Genomic DNA, 20,102 nt, shown 5'->3' on the forward strand with positions numbered 1-20,102 from the left:
ATTCCTCTAAGACCGCATATTTTCCTTATCAGATCACTTCTCATGCCATATTGCAATATGATTTAAATGTCTTTCTTCTCTCCAGACTGTAAACTTAGTGAGACCGAGGGATTTATCACTGTACAGCTAGTACCTAGAACAGTGCCTGGCATTTTGTAGGTGGTTTCACAAATAATTTTTGTATAAATAAACTATTAGACCAAAAAAAAAAAAAAGTGCTACCTTGTATGCTTCACTCTACCCCTGCTATCAAAGCCCAGGAAAAAGGAAATATGATAAAGCAGAAGGCAACATTTTTTACGGCAACCCTCGCCATTCCTCCTGTGCCGTGAGCTCAGCGTCTACCTCACCGCAGCAGCTTTCCTTGGTGAGTGTACAGTCAGGCTCCTCCCTCTTGGCTCTTTTCTCACTCTTTCCCTAAGTTGTTTATTGTTTGGCTCTTCCCTTCTTACTTTTTTTTTTTTTTGGCTGAGCTATGGTATGTGAGCTCTTGGTTCCCCAACCAGGGATCAAACCCACGCCCACTGCAGTGGAAGTGTGGAGTCTTAACCACTGGACTGTGGAGGAAGTCCCCCTTTTTTAGTAGTTCTAGGTTTCTCTGTATTAATGTCTTTGCCATTGCTATTAACCATTACAGATTCTTTTCTGAAGCAAGCAAGAAATACATATAAAACTTTGCCATATCGTGATGTCAGGGGTGCTGTAGCAATAAGCAATCATGAATATCCTATCTTTATTGCTCATACATTTCTATTTTGCTTTAGTATGTAAGAGAGACACATCACAACCATAATAGGAGTTAAACTTTGGGCTTAAACTTCCTCTGAGTACATGATGAGTTAGGCACTGTGTCAGAGAACTCACATGGACGCCGTTCAGAGTCTGTCTATGTAACAGACTCTGGAGTTACATAATCCCGGGTTCAAATCCTGGTTACCTATATCCTTGGGCACTTTGTGAATGTGGGCAAGTTATTTAATTTCAAATAGTTTTCTGCGAGATGGGACTATAATAGTACCTGTCTTACAGGTTGTAGTGAGAATTCAGTGGGAAAATGTGTATAAAGCACTTAGTAGAGTGTCTGGTACACAATAAATACTCCCTGTGTTAGCAAAATATGTTAATAGAAAGTTCAGCGTTTTCGTTAAAAAGAAGTTCATAATCCAGAGACCACCTAAAAGTTTAAAAGCTTACATATATACACTACCAAACATAAGTTAGATAGCTAGTGGGAAGCAGCCGCATAGCACAGGGAGATCAGCTCGGTGCTTTGTGGCCGCCTGGAGGGGTGGGATAGGGAGGGTGGGAGGGAGGGAGATGCAAGAGGGAAGATATGGGAACATATGTACATGTATAACTGATTTACTTTGTTATAAAGCTGAAACTAACACACCATTGTAAAGCAATTATACTCCAATAAAGATGTAAAAAAAAAAAAGCTTACCTCAACTTTTTTATTCAAATCTTTACATTCTTGCACTAAACAATCTTTGGTTCCATAAAATAAGTAAACAGCCTATGAGAAATGGACAGAAAATATGATATTAAAGCAATCTAAGAAGCCCTGTAAGCAAGAAAAAGACACTGAACCAAAGCTCCCTGATGTGATGGTTGAGTCATGTATCCAGAGAGTGGACTAGATACAGATGGAAGAAGGGGCACCATTACTTCTGAGTTTAATTAGCCCATTTTTTCAGGGGAATGTAGGATGGGGTGGTTTGTGCTTAAATGCTGTTTTCTCCCAGTTTATCCAAAAAGGTACACCTTATAAAGAAATACTGTGTTAAAATTAGAAAATTCCACCTTTTTCTAGTACTTCAGATTACTTAATGAAAGTAACACAGGTAAGTCTAGCAAACATTTTATAATCACTTTTGAATACAGAAAGGTTGATGGAAGCACTGAGATGTTAATTAGCAACTGTATGAACAGCAATTCTTATTGCCTTAGTAACTGTATTAATAAAAGAGAGCTATTTGTAAATTTGAAATATTTGTAAAACAGAACCAGGAACAAAACTGTTTTGTATCTATTTTTTGCATCCTATTGCTCAATCACCAAAAGTCATTAAAAAGATTCCAAGACAAAACTTCCACCAAAGGAATCAATTGTACTATAAACCAGAGATGATCCCAGTTAAAAGTGCAGTAAACAAATGGCTCCTTTTCTTACCTCATCTACCTTTTAGAGTCTTTTCAGGCCAACGGAATCTAGTTTTCCATTAATGACTTCACCAAAAATTTATCCTGCCTAAATTTATTTCCAATTCTACTTGCCATTTAAGTAAGATAAGCTCTCATATATTCCATTTAGTTGCCATCTAAGTGAAATATGCTGTAAAACATCCCAACTCTGAGTTAAAAAAATTTGGTCGTGGTTATGAAATACTTTAATACATTTAAGGATCTAATTTGACAGTCTTACATAAAACAGAACAGGTAAATGTTTCCATAAGTTAGTTCTATCTCAATCTAGTTGAAAGAGTGCTAGATATAATTGAACTATTGATTTTTACTGTACCTTAGGTGATAAGCAGGAAAGGTTATTTTATCCAACACACCTTATTAAGAATTCTGCTAGAAAACAGAGATGGTGCCTTCTCACGATGAGCGTGAAAATTGAGGGCCATAAGAGCATCAGGTCCAACAGAAAAATAGTTGTTCATTGTGAATTCCTGTGGAAAAGGGTAAAAATAAGCAACAGATTATGCTTCCATCCAAGCCTGTGTTATATAATAAATATGTAAATCTTAGTCTGTGTTCTTTATGAAAATTAAGTACTTTCTGCATTCACTTTTTGCGTAGAGTTATTTTATGCTATCCAGTGAAGTTTCCAGAGATAAAGCTTCAGTTCAAAGGTTGATCCTATAAGATATAAATTTCACTTTCCATTTCTGGTTAATATGCTACATCTAAATGGCTCTACTTTGCACCCAGGCTTTCCACTCCTGTGTTCCCATTACATTTGCTTTTTACTTCCATTGCAACTCTCAGGCTCTCAGCTTTTTCAGTCTCAATCAGGCTATTGGTCCCCGCTTAACTTATCTTACTTCCCCATCCAGCCTGGATCCCCTCAACCTAGCTGCACTTAATCTTCTTCCTGAGCAATAAGCTTGCATTTCTGACTTCTTGTTCAGTGGGCCACAGACTCAAGGGTGACATGCCCAAAATCTTAACGCGTTTTCTTCCTATTCAAACCTGAAACTCTATTTTTCTTATCCTGGTTAATGTCACTGCTATACATCCCGTCATAAAAACTAGAAATCTGGCAGTAACGTTTTTTCTCGCTTCCCCTGATACCAATCAGCCGCCGAGTCTTGATCAATTCCGCCTCTAAAACGTCTCTGAATTGTCCTCATCCGAAGATTCCCTTTTTTTGGGCCATAGTGCAGGTTTCTAATCTATTTTCACACTATCTCCAGAGTATCTTTTTAAAAATACAGATCTGCTATCTCTGTATTGCTATTTACTAACCATGATGTGCACCCTCTCGTCTCTATTTCCTCTACCTGGGAAGCCTTTTGTGCCTTTCTCTGTTGATCTAAATTGTATTTAAATTTTAAGGACCAACTGCCAGGTCACTTCCCCTGAAATATTTCCAGCCTGATCTACCAGGGTGGAACCCGCACACCCCCAGCCTATTTCATAACCAGCTCCCTAGAGATAAGGACCTGTCGCTGTGTCCCACCACAGCACCACAATGGAAGCACTCCATCATGCTTGTTGAGACCACTCGAAACTGCAGCCCTAAAAACGTACCTTGAGTTTTCTTAAGTTGTAGTATCCTTTATTTGTTACTTGAACTTTCCATCTAAAACAGAAGTTAAAAAAGAACCAGTAATTATTACCAAATTAACTGCCAATTAACTATAATTATTACCAATCAACTCTGGACACCTGGTAGACGAGGTGGTTCTATTAAAATAGCATTTGGAGAAATAAGCACATTTAAGTGAGTATGTAAGTTTTGAAATGAGTACTCAGCCTAATTTATGACTTCAGTCCTTACATAACAACAAAATATACAGCAACAAAATAAAACACCAGTATCCATGTATAAGTACAACTAACATAGTTTTTTACCTTTAAATTACATTTAACTTTATAACTATACAAGTTTTCATTTATAATGCAAACAATATTCCCAAAGCTCAAGAAATCTACTTTTGGGGGGAAGTATAACTTACCTATCTAGTTTAACTCCATCTGCTTCCATCACGTTTCTTAAGACTTGTGCAACTGGGATTTCTCCCGCATAGCCTGTACCCCAACCCAAGGTATTAGACAGATCGTTGCCTGTTCCCAGAGGCAAGACTGCAACTTGTGGAATGTATTTCTCTTGTCCCTACAATATAGAAGATATATTTTTGATTTTTCTCTTCAGACTATTTGTAGGGTAATAGTATTTGGTAAAATTTAAAGCCAAAGCAATAAAGATACAAATATAATAATAACTGCTCAATCACAATATTTAAAATCGGCAATGTCTTCTAATATTCATCTGCATAATAAAACATATAAGCACAAATACTGTATAGTTATCTTAGAAGTGCTTCTGTGAAAGGCAAGTAGGTCTTAAAGATGGATACCTTAATCTTCATTTCATCAACTGCATCCAGGACCCAGCCCACAGTCCCATCCCCTCCACAAACAAGGACTCGAGCTGAGTAATAGGGAAGAAGGGTACAAAGTTGCAGGGCTTTGACAGGGGGAGTTTTAGTAACATCAAAAACCTAGACGTGAAAGAAAAGGAAAAAATTATTTTATCCAACACTGTCATCCATCTGTGAGGATAATTTCCTTCTAGATGAGTACATAGATATGCATAAATAACAATACTGGCTACAATGCGTTTATCTTTAACAATAAGCCAGGCACTATGCCAGACTATATTCACTGTGGATCATCCCAATGCTGACCCTACAAAGCACGAGTAAACCTCATTCTACTGTCCAGGAAATGGAGGCACAGGAAGGTTAAATAACTTGCCTACGCTTCCTCTGATAATTAGGTACCGACATACAAATTCAATCCTGTAGTTTATGCACTATACAATACTGCCTCTTTGCTGTTCACGTAAAACCAGGCTGTGCTAAGTTCACCTTTAACTAGTGCTTCATATTTTATACTGGATTCAAAAACTCCATTACTAGTGCAAGTTAGTACCGATTTCTGGAAAACAATTCTGCAATATGCATAAAATGACATAAAGGTGAAAGGATCCTTGATACCTATAATTCTGTAAATGATCTAGGAAAATATTTCAAAAGACAAAAATGTCCTGTGTGTAAAGATATTTAGTGTGGCATTATTTATAATGGCACAACCTTAGAGAGAAACTTGACCTCCAACAGCAGGAGACTGGATATAGATATATCCATTTGATTATTTTCTTAGTCATTTCATACATAATTATGAGGACTATGTTGCAACACAGAAAAATATACTTTTAGGTAAAGAAAACAGAATGTAAACTTCTACCTAGATTATTGTTACAAAATGCTAATATGTAAATGCACAGACAATTCATGGAAAGAACATGGACAACTGAAAACAACTGATGTATTTGTGTGGAGATAATGCAGGTGATTTTCCTTCCTTTTATTTTAAAATTTTATTCATTTATTTATTTTGGCTGCGCCACGTGACTGCAGGATCTTAGTTCCCTGAACAGGGATTGAACCCCAGGCCACGGCAGTGAAAGTGCCGAGTCCTAACCAATGGACAGCCAGGGAACTCCCCTTTCTCTTTCCTTTTAAAATTATTTTTATATTTCCTTAAGTTGTGTAATGTTGAAAGGGAAAATTACAAATTAGAAAGAAAAGTTACTGCATTTATGATTGTTGCACAATGAGTTGTTTAGGTTTTCAAAATAGAAGCCGCTAGCATGTCAGCTCAATCTTAATGGTCTGAGTCTTTTATTCTTACATTTAAAAATGTTGGTGTGCAATTACTCCCAATTTCCAGCAATCACTGTTTTACTCTCTGTTTCTATAGATTTACCCTTTCTGAACGTGTCATATAAATGGAATCATACAATATGGGTCCCCTGCATTGGGCTTCTTTCACTCAGCATGTTTTTGAGGTTCATTTATTGTAGTATGCATGTATGTATCAGTAGTTCCTTTTTATCACTGAATATTCCGTTCATATGGGTATATCACATTTTGTTTTATCCAGCCACTGACTGATGGACAGTGGGGTATTTTCACTTTCTGGCTATTATGAATTATGGTGCTATGAACATTTGCATAAAAGTGTTTGTGGGATATATGTTTTTGTTTCCCTTGGGTAGATTCCTAGAAGTTCTAGGGGGTACGGTAAATTTATGTTTGACTTTCTTGTTTTAAAAAAATATCTATTTATTTATTTGGCTGCGCTGGGTCTTAGCTGTGGCACGCAGGATCTTCGTTGCCACATGCAGGATCTTCATTGCGGCGTTGTTGGATCTTTAGTTGCGGTGTGTGGGATCTTTCAGCTGTGGCATGTGGGATCTAGTTCCCTGACCAGGGATCGAACCTGGGCCACCTACACTGGGAGCATGGAGCCTTAGCCACTGGACCACCAGGGAAGTCCCTGTTTGACTTTTTAAGAAATTGTCCAAGTGTTTTCTAAAGTTGCTGCAGCATTTTACATCCCCACCATGAGAACCCCTCTTTCTCCACATATGTGAATGGCTCAATACTTCCATAATTATTATTCTTCCCTACAATCAGATGATTACTGGTTTCAAGCATTAACAGCCATTACAATTTACGGGAAACGTAAAACTAAAAATGAAAAGATTAATACAGAAAGGAAGGTTTTCTCTTTGGTTACCTGTACGGGATTGAGGAGGATCCTGAATTCTCCCAGCAGTCCTTCTCCCATATTAGTTCCACTACGAGAGTTGGCCAGGATTATTAATGGAGTCCACTGCTTTCCAAGCTTAGATGCTAGCTAAAAAAATTAATGTGAGTGAAAAGACCTTAATATCTCAAAGATGGCGAGCAATAAGTGTTTTCATTTCTTAATAACAACAGTGCTGTAAGTCTGCTGAGAGAACAACTATCCCAATCGATACAATATAAAAATCAAAGAATTCTAAGAATGGTAAAGTTCCTTAGAAATGAACTAATTTCTGCTTAATATGTAATTCTCTTCTACATTATTCTAGATAAGTCATCCAGTATATACTTGGATACTCATGTAAGAAGGAATTCACTAACAAGGCGGCCCATTCCACTATTAAATCAAATTATTAGAAAGTTCTGACTTAAATTGAGTTAAAAATCTGTCTTTCAATAACTTCAATTGTTCTTTTATTTTTTTTTTGCGGTACGTGGGCCTCTCACTGTTGTGGCCTCTCCCGTTGCGGAGCACAGGCTCCGGACGCGCAGGCTCAGCGGCCATGGCTCACGGGCCCAGCTGCTCCGCGGCATGTGGGATCCTCCTGGACCGGGGCACGAACCCGTGTCCCCCGTATCAGCAGGGGGACTCTCAACCACTGCGCCACCAGGGAAGCGCCATTGTTCTACTTTTGATTCCTGAGGCAAGGAATAATTTCATTTGTTCTTCCATATAACTGTTGTGTTCAAACACCTTAAGCATTATATTGTTTATTAGTCTTGTCTCCCAGGCAACACGTTTCAACCCTTCATAGAATGGACATTGATCTTCTCTGCTCTCTTAACCCTGACTGTCCTTTTCTGGATGAATTCTAATTTTCAAGCTTTTTTTTAATTTTTAATGGGATATTCAGAAATAGATTCAAGAATCCAGAACTGTACAAAGCCCAAAGTCAAATGAAATTAATGTTTCTCTAATCTAACCACTTCTTTCCCCTCCCCTTCTCCTTGTGGATATAACATTAATGAAGATGTTCCACGGTTCTACTTAGTGATTCTCATCCCCTGTGATCTCAGATTGAATTCAGATACATAAGCGTTGTCCATTTAAAAAAAAGTATCACAACAACATTAAACATGTTTTAAATTTTAACATCCCTCTTTCTTTTGCAGGAATATTGACAAAGATGACATTTAAGATATAAACTCCGAACTTGGAAAAAACACAATTTAGTTTTAGAATGAAATAGTTTAACTACTCTGGGACATTCAAGCAGGAAATAAATGCAGATTTTACAGTTTTTCCTTCAGAACTACATGAAGACTGAAAGATGTTTGTACCAATTTTCATACACATACATACCGCCAAGTATTGTCAACAGCTTTAATGATCACCATTATCTGTGGGAGCATCTAACGTGCAACATAAACTTATCTCCAGGCCCCTACGTGAGGTTCCAAACGAAAAAATTCTTTTAGAACAACGTGTGAGGAAAATCTGTTTTCTTTTCACTGACAATAATCATGAATCCCAAATCCGACTGTTCATCAGAATCATCTGAGGACTTAAACAAAATACAGATTCCTGGGACTTACCCTAGATCTGCTAAATCAAACATGGTGATGGAGGTGGGCTCAGAAGTCTGTATTTTTAAAAAGCTCCTCAAGTGATTTGGACTCAGTGATTTAGGATCCACTAATATAACATATTCCAACTTCCCTTCAGACCTGAAAGAACTCAAGTGCCGAAATTTGTGGCACATCTTTAGCAAGTGGGTAGGGCATTATGGCTTACCATAATGATTCTTCTCACACATACAGTTGTGTTTCATACACTGACTTAAATAACTTTTTGGAAATCAGTTACATAAGGAAAAGTAAACTCTGATTACCATTGCATTATCTGTTTTTTTGTCTTTACGCATCTGATTAATGGAGGTTAAATAACTTGGTGGAATGATGAGGTTTTTGAATTCTCCAAAATCACACTGTTCATTCTTTAAGCTATTTTTCATACACTCATCATGTACTGTTTTCTGACACCAAATGCACCTGAGGGAAGGAAAAAACAAAGACAATAATTAACTTTAAACCACAATCTTACTCATCTGCAAACCAATCATTTTTGTCAAAAAAAAACTGAAATAGTAATTTCATCACCAATGAAAAAATCTGGCAAATAAAAAATTTATAATTGTATCTGCACAGTGAAAATAGAGCAATAAACTTTTTTTTTAATGCCCTTTTTTTTGGGGGGGGGCATGCGGCATGTAGGATCTTAGTTCCCTGACCAGGGATCAAAACCGTGCCCCCTGCAGTAGAAGTGCAGAGTCATAACCACTGGACCACCAGGGAAGTCCCTAGAACAATAAACTTTGAGCATACTTGACAGTTTAATCTAACAGTGGTTCTTAAAGTGCGGTCTGGGGAAGATCCTTTCAGGGTGTCTCTGAAGTTAAAATCATTTGAATAATAATATGTTATTTCACCTTCATTCTATCCAAAATATACGGTGGAGTTTTCCGGAAGCTATATGATATGTGCTAAATCAACAGACTGAATGCAGAAGTAGATAGGAGGCGCTAGCTGACTTCCACACCAAAGAAATGTACTAAAAAAGTAAAACGATGCCAATCTTCTCACTAAATTTTCACAAAAATATTTTGTTACCATTATTGTTATTTTTAAAATGAATATTTAAACAATTTCTCAGTTTTAATTTACAACGTGGTAAATATTAGTAGATATAATCCACATAAACAAAGCTGGTCTAGAACAATGGTTTTGTGTACTATCGATTTGTGCTTTGGCTGGAATAGGTTCGTGAGGCCTAAAGGCCTTCAGCTTAAATGCCCCATTGGCCTGGGTCCTTAAAAGAGTTCCTCAGGGTCCAGTGTGAAAACCGCCTGACTTATAACCATCTGTGAACACTTTAGCAAATATAGTAAAATAGTCAACTTCTTATTGGCCGTTAATATGAAACTAATCTATATGTTTGCATCTGAAGTACAGACAGATATTTATGTTCTAATTTGCCTCTACATTTGAATGCATGCATGAAACAAGCAGAGAATAGTGCTGGCAAAGGTCCTGGGTTTCTATTATTAATCTACTAAGTATTTAATCCACTCACAGATAAGGCAAATCTGACTGTACAGACAAAAACAGGTCAACAGAAAACAATGGTTATAATTAAATAAATAAATTAAAAAGCGGATAAAAACTCTTTCACCCCAAGGTCAACTCTCTTGGACTTCTAAAGTTTTTTTTCAGCTGGATGTTCAGTTTTATCAAGTAATTATTGCTATTAACTCAAGAATCCTATTTACTGCCCAAATTACAATTATCTGCAGGATCTGTTAAAGGGAAAACTGTACATTAACTTGCATGATAACCCTGTTAACACTTGCTTTCAACCTAAGCTTGAGAAACGGCGACAGACTGCTAATGCAGCCAAAGTATACCACCTCCACCTACTGCTCTACCGTTAACTTTAAACTAGTATATTATTACTGAAAATAACCTGAAAGGAAACCCACTGAATTATTTCACAATGGTTTCCTCTGGGAAGAAAAATGGGACCGAGGGATGAGAAGAACATTCTCTTTTTACTCTATGTTCTTTGGTATTGCTTGAGTTTCTAAACACCAGTATGTATTCACGAACTACTTGTATAAATTTTTAAAACTGTATTTTAGATGATATTGGCTTATGCTTTAGAATTTAGAAAATACAGAAAGACATAAAAGTCATCCAGAGATAGTTACTCTTAACTTTCTGATGTATTTATTCTCAGTTTTACAGTCCCTATATGTTTATTTTTCAGGTTAGGGATATGATGTATTTTTACATATATATCTGGACAGTACTTTTCTTTGGAAATTGTATCATGAATTCTGTCCTATGCCATTAAGTATTTTTTAAAAAACACGGTTTGTTAAGAATATTAATATCATATCACATGGATATATCATAATTTTTTGTGAATTGATTCATGGTCTATATTCATCTTTTACTAGGTTTTAATAACTGCATGTACTTTTAATTTATATAGGATATCAACTTCTGTTCTGTCATAGTTATTGCAAACATTTCAGTTTTCTCTTAAATTTACCTTTTAATGTACTTTATTTTTTGCTAGACAGATCTGTACTTCCCTTTGTGGTTTATTTAAATGCTTTCATGCTCTGAAGTCCTTTACCTTTCCAAATTAGATATTTGCCTATAGCTATTCCCCCCTCACACTTGTTTTCATATTTATGCCTTTAATTCAGTGCTTCTTAACCTTCTGGGGCTACAGATTCCACTGAGAATCTCATGAAAGTGTCAGGCTTCCTGGAACCTTATCTATCTATGAACTAAGAACTCCTGCTTCAATCCATCTGGAGTTTATTTTGGTATAGAGTGTGATATGAAGAGTCAACTTTTATTTCCTCAAAGAGCACATGTCCTAGCATGATTTATAAAGTAATCTTTTCTATCCCACTAATTTGTGACACCTTTATCATTTAATAAGTTCTCATAAATTTCAGAAAAGACTCTTAACCAAGGTGATGGCTATTATCAGCCTTTGCTCTGTAAAGGTAAAGCCAAAATACTTACTCCTTATTCAGCTTTATATTTTTCCTGAGAAATACCACAATCAAAATTGAGACCTGTTCTCCATATATATTTTGTAATTGGTATTTTATCTGACCTAGATTTCAAACCTGATGGGAAAATAAGACATTACTGATAATGTCTTGATACTTAGTTTTAGCAGTCATGTCTTTGAGTGATTGTTTATGATCTTTATTCTTTCCCCAACTTTTTATTTTGAAAAATTTTAAACCTACACAGAAGTCAAAAGAATAGCAAAATGAATACCCTTAAACCAACCCTTAACTCTGATTCTTAAGTAACATTTTCTCCCACATTTTCTTTCTCTCTTTCAAAATAAACTCATATTTTGCTAAATCATTTGAAAGTAAATTATGGACATTATGAGATTTGACCTTTCAATACTTCAGCAAGTATTTCCAAAACACAATGATAGTCTCCTTGCTTTTATACACACACACACACACAATTTAATTTTTATTGGAGTATAGTTGATTTCCAATGTTGTGTTAGTTTCAGGTGTACAGCAAAGTGAATCAGTTATACATATATCCACTCTTTTTTAGATTCTTTTCCCATATAGGCCATTACAGAGTAGTACTGAGTGGAGTTCCCTGTGCTATACAGTAGGTTCTTATTAGTTCCTTGCTTTTTTAAGTGTTTTTGCATTAAAAAAATTTTTTTTACAGGAACGCAGGTAAGCCCACCACCTATATTCCAACATTAATATATTAACTGTAATTGCTTTGTTTCATTTCTATCTATCCATTAATCTATCTTATTTTTGGTGCATTAAACATAAATCGCAGACATTAGAATATCTCTTAAACACCTCAGCAAGCAGGCATATCATTACCTTGAGTTCAGTATTTGTTTATAGGTTTTTTTCTTTCAATGTAAAATTTATATACGATGAAATGTACAAATATGTACATCTGCTGAGTTTTGACAAGTAAACATAATTATGTAACTTACCCTTATGAAGACACAGAACATTACCCTATGTGCCATTCTTGTGCAGGGGTATGACTGTTTTATTAAAAAAAAAAAGTCTTCTCTAAAGTTACCTGTTCACAATAGCTCTCTTCTTTAGCATGCTGGAAGAGGCAACAGAATTATATGTGAAGCTGAGATGGTCATCTATGAAATTCACACTAGAATGGGGTTGGCAAACTACAAATACATCTGCCTCCTAATTCTGTGAATAAGTTTTATTGGAATATAGCTACGCCATTCATTTATGTGCTGTCTGTTGCTAGTTTTGTACTATGATGGACGGTAGAGTGAAGTAATTATAACAGACCATATGGTCTGCAAAGCCTGAAATACTTAGTTTGGCTCTTTATAGAAAAAGTATGCTCACCTCTGCTCCAGAAGATAACTTGGTATCCTTTCATTGTTTCAGATAATTAATGAAATGAATAAACATTAGAATCCAGCATCATAAAGTTTAAGATCAAAGCCTAGAGTAAAGCTGCCAATGTAATTACCTTCCAAGAGTCAGAAGCCTGTTTTATTAATCACTGTGTGTGTGTGTGTGTGTGTGTGTGTGTGTGTGTGTGTGTGTGGAGGGGGGTGTAATGAAGAAAAGGCCTTATAAATAAAAGGTTTTTTAATAAATAAAAAAGTGTTTTATAAAGGTTTTTATAAATAAAAATACAATATAAACCAAAAAGTTTTCTTAATGAGAGACAGAACACTATAAGGAACAAAGGTTTACTCAATAAACATAATGAATACTTAAAAATAGAACCTGATTTCCTATTTTAGTCAGAATAGAGGTTAGAAGAAACAAAAGAAGTGTGGGGAGCAGTGATAAGATGATACTAGGTGCAGACATACTCTGCCGTGGTTGGGGCAGAGGCAGGAAAACACAGAAAAGAAAGACGCCTACAGGGAAAATAGGATCCAGCACAGTGCCTGGCACAAAATATATGCTTAATATGTGAAAACTGAATAATGACAGTGAGTATAAATTAAAAGTCCTTTGTCACTTATTCTGTAGCCTTTAAAATCAGTTACCACCTGTCACATGGCCCTTCAAGATGCTACCTTGTTGAACAGTCTTCACAGTTCACTTGAAATCTTAGACTTCCCAAGAATGTGACGCAGGCACAGAAGGAGCCCTCCCCAGGGCTGGATAAAATCCAGAGAGGGACAGTCTGGTCTGTGTTTAAAGGTTGTAAATATTTATTCTGTTTCTTTTTCCAAAATACCTCATTCTTACAGAAGGTCACAGCAGACTGTAATCCTGCATAAAATTATCTGCTAAAATAAATCAGAATATTATAAAATACATACTACTTCAGGACACTGTGATCTCTTCTCCTGGGAATGATAAACACTTCCTAAATTATAAAGGAACCATTTTTACCATGGGTGAGGAGTTCCAGCATGCTGGGAACTGACTGCTCAGTAACCAGTAAGAACAAGCTAAGGCAGAAACGGAGACCTATCACTGCCATGTTCACTGTGCTCAAAGGAGGGAACACAAAATTAAGGACAGAGGCTCATGTTTAAGAAGTACATAAATATAGCAGTGGTTCTTAAACTTTAGAATTATCTGCAGGGCCTGTTAGGCGAAGATTGTTGGTTGCCAGCCCAAGTTTCTGATTCAGTGTGTCTGGGCTGGGGCTAACACTGCCAGGAAAAATGGAAGATGCTCAGTTAAATGTTAATTACAGATAAACAACAATCAATTTTTGGTCTAAGTATGTCTCAAATATTGTAAACATTTTATTTTGTATTAAATACAAATATTTTATTTAATTTTGTGTGCTAAATCTAAATCTGTGTTAGAATTTGCATTTGTAACAAGTTTCCAAGTGATACTGATGCTGCTGGTCTGGGGACCTTACTTTGAGAACTACTGAGATATAGGATATGATGTCATCATTAAGAAGGAAAAATTGGGGGCAGGGGTGAGTAGATTAGGGAAGTGTTCCTGGAGTAAAGGGCACAAGATGAGTCATTAGCATGCCTAGAGGGACTTCCCTGGTGGTCCAGTGGTTAAGACTCTGCACTCCCAATGCAAGGGGCCAGGGTTCGACCCCTGGTCAGGGAACTAGATCCTGCATGCCGCAACTAAAAGTTCCCGCATGCTGCAACTAAGACACAGCGCAGCCAAATAAATTAAAAAAAAAAAAATCTTTGAAGGATGCCTAGAAGCTAGCCAGGAGGAGGATACTTAAGCCTTGAGAAAAAAAAGGGTAGTATGAAAAGAGTATTTAAAGGAAACCACACCAGCCTGATGTTGCTGGTGCATAAAGTTTAATGCAGATGGTGGTAGATAAGACTAGACAGGCAGGCAGGGTCCAGAGAGCACGAGGACCTTGTATACCACGTTAAGCACTTGGAGTTAACACTGAAAGACCATCACTTTAAGTGATGGGGGTAATTGAAGGGTTTTAAACAGAGCAGAAACCCCAATCAGATATGCATTTCTAGAAAGATCATTTGGTTGGAGAATCAGAGCATTATGATTATTTGTTAAGGAGTATATGAAATGCAGTTAAGATATTTATAGAAGCCATTTTAATCTAATTCTGCACAGACACAAGGAAGGGAAGGAAATAAAACAATATTCAATTCATGCCTTCTTTCCAACTAATCCCAATTCTCCAAGACTGAAGCTTAACTAGGGAGACAATTATGAAATTTTTAAAAAGACACTAGTAACCTAGCTCTCACTGATGCCAAAAAGACATCTAAATTTGAAAGATATCAAGTAAAAATGGTTATAAATCTCTGTAGTTGTTTAAAGTATATATTTTGGTAACTTTTAAAGTCTAAATCTTAAGTATAAAATTATTTAAAATAAGATTTAAAAATAATTGTTGATATAACAATGCTCATGCTAATTAAAAAAAGGATTTTTAAATAAACAAAATATAATCAAAAAAGTAACTTGCTATCTCATGCCAGCTTTCTATTTCTGTTCTTAAATATGTTTAGGGACTTTTCAACTTGTCAGAAACAAAACCCATCACAATGAAGATGTCCAGGCTTAAGGCAGAGAAGAGGCTAGGGGTTAGTATTCCTAACCCTGTACTGGGGGTTAGAAATCCAGGATGCCAGTTCTACTTTACCACTGAGTAAATTTCTCTGAACTATCAAATTCTCTCAAATGTAAAGTGAGTTAGAACAGATAATCTGCAAAGCAGCATCCCCTTTTATTACCAACCTCTAACATGAGGAAAGGACATCTTCACCTATTTTCAGACAACATTTAAGAACACAAATGTGTTGTCCAGTGTGTATTTAAAAGCGATTAAAATATTCTTGGATTAATCAAAGTCGCTTGTCTAAGATGCTACAGGTCTGAAAGACCATCTGGCAAAAGGAGTGTTCTTTTGGAGTGTATTTCACTATAGCACCGAATATAGATTAGAAAAGATACTTAAAGTGCTCCTCTGGAATGACACTTGTTTTCATTGTACATTCATAACACAACATCCAGGATGAATCAGTTTTGAGACTCTAGGGAAAAGTTAATTTGTTCATACTTCATTTTTTCTCATGCAAAATGGAGCTAAACAATAGAAACAAAAGCTAAAATATAACATACAGTGGCCATAAAGTATGTGGCACTTAGAGACCTCTGGATGAAAGTTAAGAGCCAAGTTTTATTACCCAAAAGGGCAAGTTGGCTAAGGAGTGTAAGCTAGATGAATCAACGAGGCAAATGACTATTGCAAAGCTGCCTCACTGTATATAATACCAGGGCTATTTATTAGCTTGTGTCCTCTAAGTGGGCAGTTGAGGCCATTTGTGGAGATCAAAGCAGGCTGCTACGCCCACTCTTTGAAATCCTGACTCCCTCCAAGCATTGTGGGGCAATCAGTACCCGCAAAGGCCGTACCTGTAATCGCAGAGCTTGGGTTGACTGCCGCATTGCTGCTTGCAAACCACACAGTAACTGCACAGGGGCACGTTGCCCCGGATCCAGTGGTGGTGCATGGCGTCCAGGGCCTTGCTGTCATTCTTGAGCATGATCTCCTTGCAGTGAAAGCGCTTGTCGGCCTTCTTGAGGCAGCCCTCGTCCACGCGCAGCCCGCAGCAGTCGCAGAAGGCGCCCTGCAGGATGTGCTGCGCGCACACGCAGCAGTAGGTGGGATGGCTGAACAGGTCCGTGTCGCGCCACCCATGCTTGCTCTTGCGGAAGATGTCCCTGCGGTGCAGCTGCCGGCGCGACCGCTGGAGGCTGCACCAGAAGGTGATGAACACGGGCAGCAGCACCGAGCACAGCGTCCACAGGACCAGGTGCCCGTCCGCAAAGAGGCCCTCGTAAGGCGCCGGCCGCTTCTCCCCTTCCATCTTCCCCAAGGTCTATTTCTAACTAGGAGAGACACGGGCGGGTCCACCTCGGGCTCGCTGTCCCCGTCCCGCCCTCCTTCCTGCCTTTCAGGGGATCCCCAAAGCGCCGTCGGCCCAGGTGGCTCCGCTCTCTCCAAGGAGGGGCACGCACGCCGTCTTCCCCGCGGCCCGACCCCAGTGCCTCCGGGTCGCCGCGCCGCGGACCTGCGGCGCCGAGGGGGCGGCGCCCAGGGCTGTCACGCTCCGTCCCCTCCCTCCTCCTTGGGCCCGGCCACCGCCTCCTCACCTCGTCCGGCACCGGGAAAGGCGCAATCACAATGTACAGGCTGCCCCCACGGGAAGGCCAGTGCGGCGCCCACTCTTTGGGCGCGACGGCGCGCGTGGGCCGCACGGAGCCTGCTAGCGCCCGTAACCATTAGCCCACACCCAGCAAACACACGCGTACTGCAGCTCCTGGGCCCGCGCGGCCTCCCTCAGGCCCGCCCCCGCCCACCGCGCGGCCCCGCCCCTCTCGCGAGGCCTCGGGGGCCAGTGCCCCGGCCCCACCCGCCCCTGCGGCCCTACCTAGTCTGGGGCGGTGGCGCGGCTCCCGGGGCCAGGTTTCGGGCCTTCCTCGCACCCTCGCGCCACCAGGAGGCCTGCGGGGTCGTGCGGACGCCGCTGGAGCTGCCCGGGTCCACTGGAGCCGCGGGCGAGGGCGGGGCCTGCGGCTAGAGCTCGGCGGCTGGACTGAGTGTAATATGCGACCGGAAGGCCGAGAGGCCTGCGGCGGCAGGGTCTTGGGGAGGGGGAGGAGGAGCAGGATGGGAAGGGCGGCCCCCGTGGGCGTGGCTTAGGGAGAACAGTGGGCGGAGTAACAATTAGGTGGGGGCGTTAGAGAGGATGGATGGTTGAGTCTTCTGAGTCTGTAATGAGCGAGAGTTCTAGCATGAATGATTTACACAGTATAAATTAACCTTTTCTGTGACTTCCAGCCTCACTGGTGGAGGTGGGAGCTGGCGCAGTTTTGAAAGTTGTAAGGGAGAAAACTGGCAGTTTTGAGAGTGTTATGTTCTGATAGAACAGGACAATCCAAGTAAAAAATTGGTAGCTGTCACCTGCGCTCCCGCTAGTTACTTATTAAACAGAAAGCTGAGGGCTTACTATGTGCCAAGCACTGTGCGAAGAGCCCCAGCTCTCCCAGAGTGCCAGGACTGTTGAAACATGCCTAACAAGAAGGATTTATTAGCCCTGTTTGTAATGGCTTACTGCACCCCAGCTTCAATCTCTGCACTTACCACGCGCCATGCTAAATTTATCATCCCCATTTTACAGACGAGGAAAACAGAGGTACATGACTGTTGTCACAAACCCAGTGTTGGGGCTGAGATCACTTTGTTTTAACTGCGTCACCGAAGTTGCTTCAATCTAAACCATCAAAGAGAGAATTTCTCTTATTTTGTTACTTCTCTGAGAAACTGTGCCCTGGACTGTCTTGTTAAAAAGCAGATTCTTATTTCCTTTTTCAGGGATGAGGACTGAGAGTCTTCATTTCTAATAACTGGTCTAATGTTGATGGTTCCCAGGCCACACTTGGAGTGGCAATGCTGAAACATTTAATAACCTGGATTGTGAAGATTGAGGGAGGGCATGTGGTGAAATGGGAAGAGCAGTTAGATGGCATTATGAGGCCTGGGATCAGATTCCTGCCCTCACACATCTAATTGTATCTTCCTGTGCTTGTCTGTTCATCTCTCTGGGCCTCACGTTCCTCATCTGCCACATGGGACAGTTGGATGAGATCTCTAAAGCTTCCCTTCCCCTCTGATAGCCTTCATGTGTACGGAAATATCGTTGTCTTTTATGACTCCTAGTTGAGGCAGAGCCCTTAAATTAGTTTAGATTTGGAAACGTAACAAAAGAATATACTTTTAAAAAGTGAGGATTCCCCCTCCCCATTCCCATTATAGAACATTTGGGAAATACAGAAAAATATAAAGGAAGAAAAAGAATCATCCATCTCTCACCTCAAAGACACTCTATGTTTGAACATTTTGGCCTATTTTCTTCCATTATTTTCTATGGAAACAATGGATAACCTTTTTGTACACATAATTTTGATCATATGGTAGATATATTCTCTATCTAGCTCATTTTTCATTTAACATGACAAAATATCCTTTACATGTTTTTATAAATTTATATTTAATGGTTGCATAATATTCCATTCTATGAATACAGTTCACAGTTTATGTAACCTTAACTCCGTTGTTGGCTATTTAAGTTGTTTCTAAAATATTAGAAGCAACTGGACCGCCTGCCCCCGATGTCAGAACACAGAGGTCATCCAGGATCCCCTTCACTGCGCTCCTGTTTGCACCTTCTGTTTCCTAGGTCCTGTGATTTCCCCTTTCTTGGTGAATTCTCTAGTTTTTGTGGAGCACATCCTTCAGTAGCTTTTAGAGCAAGGGTACAGGGGAAGCATATATATATATTTTTTTACATCTTTATTAGAGTATAATTGCTTTACAATGGTGTGTTAGTTTCTGCTTTGTAACAAAGTGAATCAGTTATACATATGTTCCCATATCTCTTCCCTCTTGTGTCTCCCTCCCTCCCACCCTCCCTATCCCACCCCTCCAGGCGGTCACAAAGCACCGAGCTGCTCTCCCTGTGCTATGCAGCTGCTTCCCACTAGCTATCTACCTTACATTTGGTAGTGTATATATGTCCATGCCTCTCTCTCACTTTGTCACAGCTCACCCTTCCCCCTCCCCATATCGTCAAGTCCATTCTCTAGTGGGTCTGTGTTTTTATTCCTGTCTTACCCCTAGGTTCTTCATGACATTTTTTTTCTTAAATTCCATATATATGTGTTAGCATACGGTATTTGTCTTTCTCTTTCTGACTTACTTCACTCTGTATGACAGACTCTAGGTCTATCCACCTCATTACAAATAGCTCAATGTCGTTTCTTTTTATGGCTGAGTAATATTCCATTGTATATATTTGCCACATCTTCTTTATCCATTCATCCGATGATGGACACTTAGGTTGTTTCCATCTCCGGGATATTGTAAATAGAGCTGCAATGAACATTGTGGTACATGACTCTTATTGAATTATGGTTTTCTCAGGGTATATGCCCAGTAGTGGGATTGCTGGGTCATATGGTAGTTCTATTTGTAGTTTTTTAAGGAACCTCCATACTGTTCTCCATAGTGGCTGTACCAATTCACATTCCCACCAGCAGTGCAAGAGTGTTTCCTTTTCTCCACACCCTCTCCAGCATTTATTGTTTCTAGATTTTTTGATGATGGCCATTCTGACCGGTGTGAGATGATATCTCATTGTAGTTTTGATTTGCATTTCTCTAATGATT

General features: G+C 39.1%; 2 protein-coding genes across 2 annotated transcripts in view; one reads left to right on the top strand and one right to left on the bottom strand.

Annotated features, from left to right (window-relative positions):
- Window positions 1-17,019, bottom strand: part of DGKE (diacylglycerol kinase epsilon) — a 17,786-nt gene extending 767 nt beyond the window's left edge. The window contains exons 1-8 of the mRNA XM_060291243.1: window positions 16,287-17,019; window positions 8,719-8,878; window positions 6,819-6,938; window positions 4,589-4,732; window positions 4,187-4,344; window positions 3,759-3,810; window positions 2,561-2,674; window positions 1,441-1,516 (exon numbers count right to left, since the gene is read on the bottom strand). Of these exons, the coding sequence (XP_060147226.1) occupies window positions 1,441-1,516; window positions 2,561-2,674; window positions 3,759-3,810; window positions 4,187-4,344; window positions 4,589-4,732; window positions 6,819-6,938; window positions 8,719-8,878; window positions 16,287-16,741 (1,279 nt within the window). The 5' untranslated portion in view covers window positions 16,742-17,019. The remainder of the gene's footprint in view (window positions 1-1,440; window positions 1,517-2,560; window positions 2,675-3,758; window positions 3,811-4,186; window positions 4,345-4,588; window positions 4,733-6,818; window positions 6,939-8,718; window positions 8,879-16,286) is intronic.
- A 261-nt stretch (window positions 17,020-17,280) lies between these two features.
- C20H17orf67 (chromosome 20 C17orf67 homolog) overlaps window positions 17,281-20,102 on the top strand; it is a 34,146-nt gene continuing 31,324 nt past the window's right edge. Inside the window, exon 1 of the mRNA XM_030881638.2 lies at window positions 17,281-17,476. The gene's annotated coding sequence lies outside the window, so the exon portion shown is untranslated. The remainder of the gene's footprint in view (window positions 17,477-20,102) is intronic.

The sequence above is a fragment of the Globicephala melas genome, chromosome 20 (genome assembly GCF_963455315.2).
Source record: "Globicephala melas chromosome 20, mGloMel1.2, whole genome shotgun sequence".
NCBI classification, from domain to species: domain Eukaryota; kingdom Metazoa; phylum Chordata; class Mammalia; order Artiodactyla; family Delphinidae; genus Globicephala; species Globicephala melas.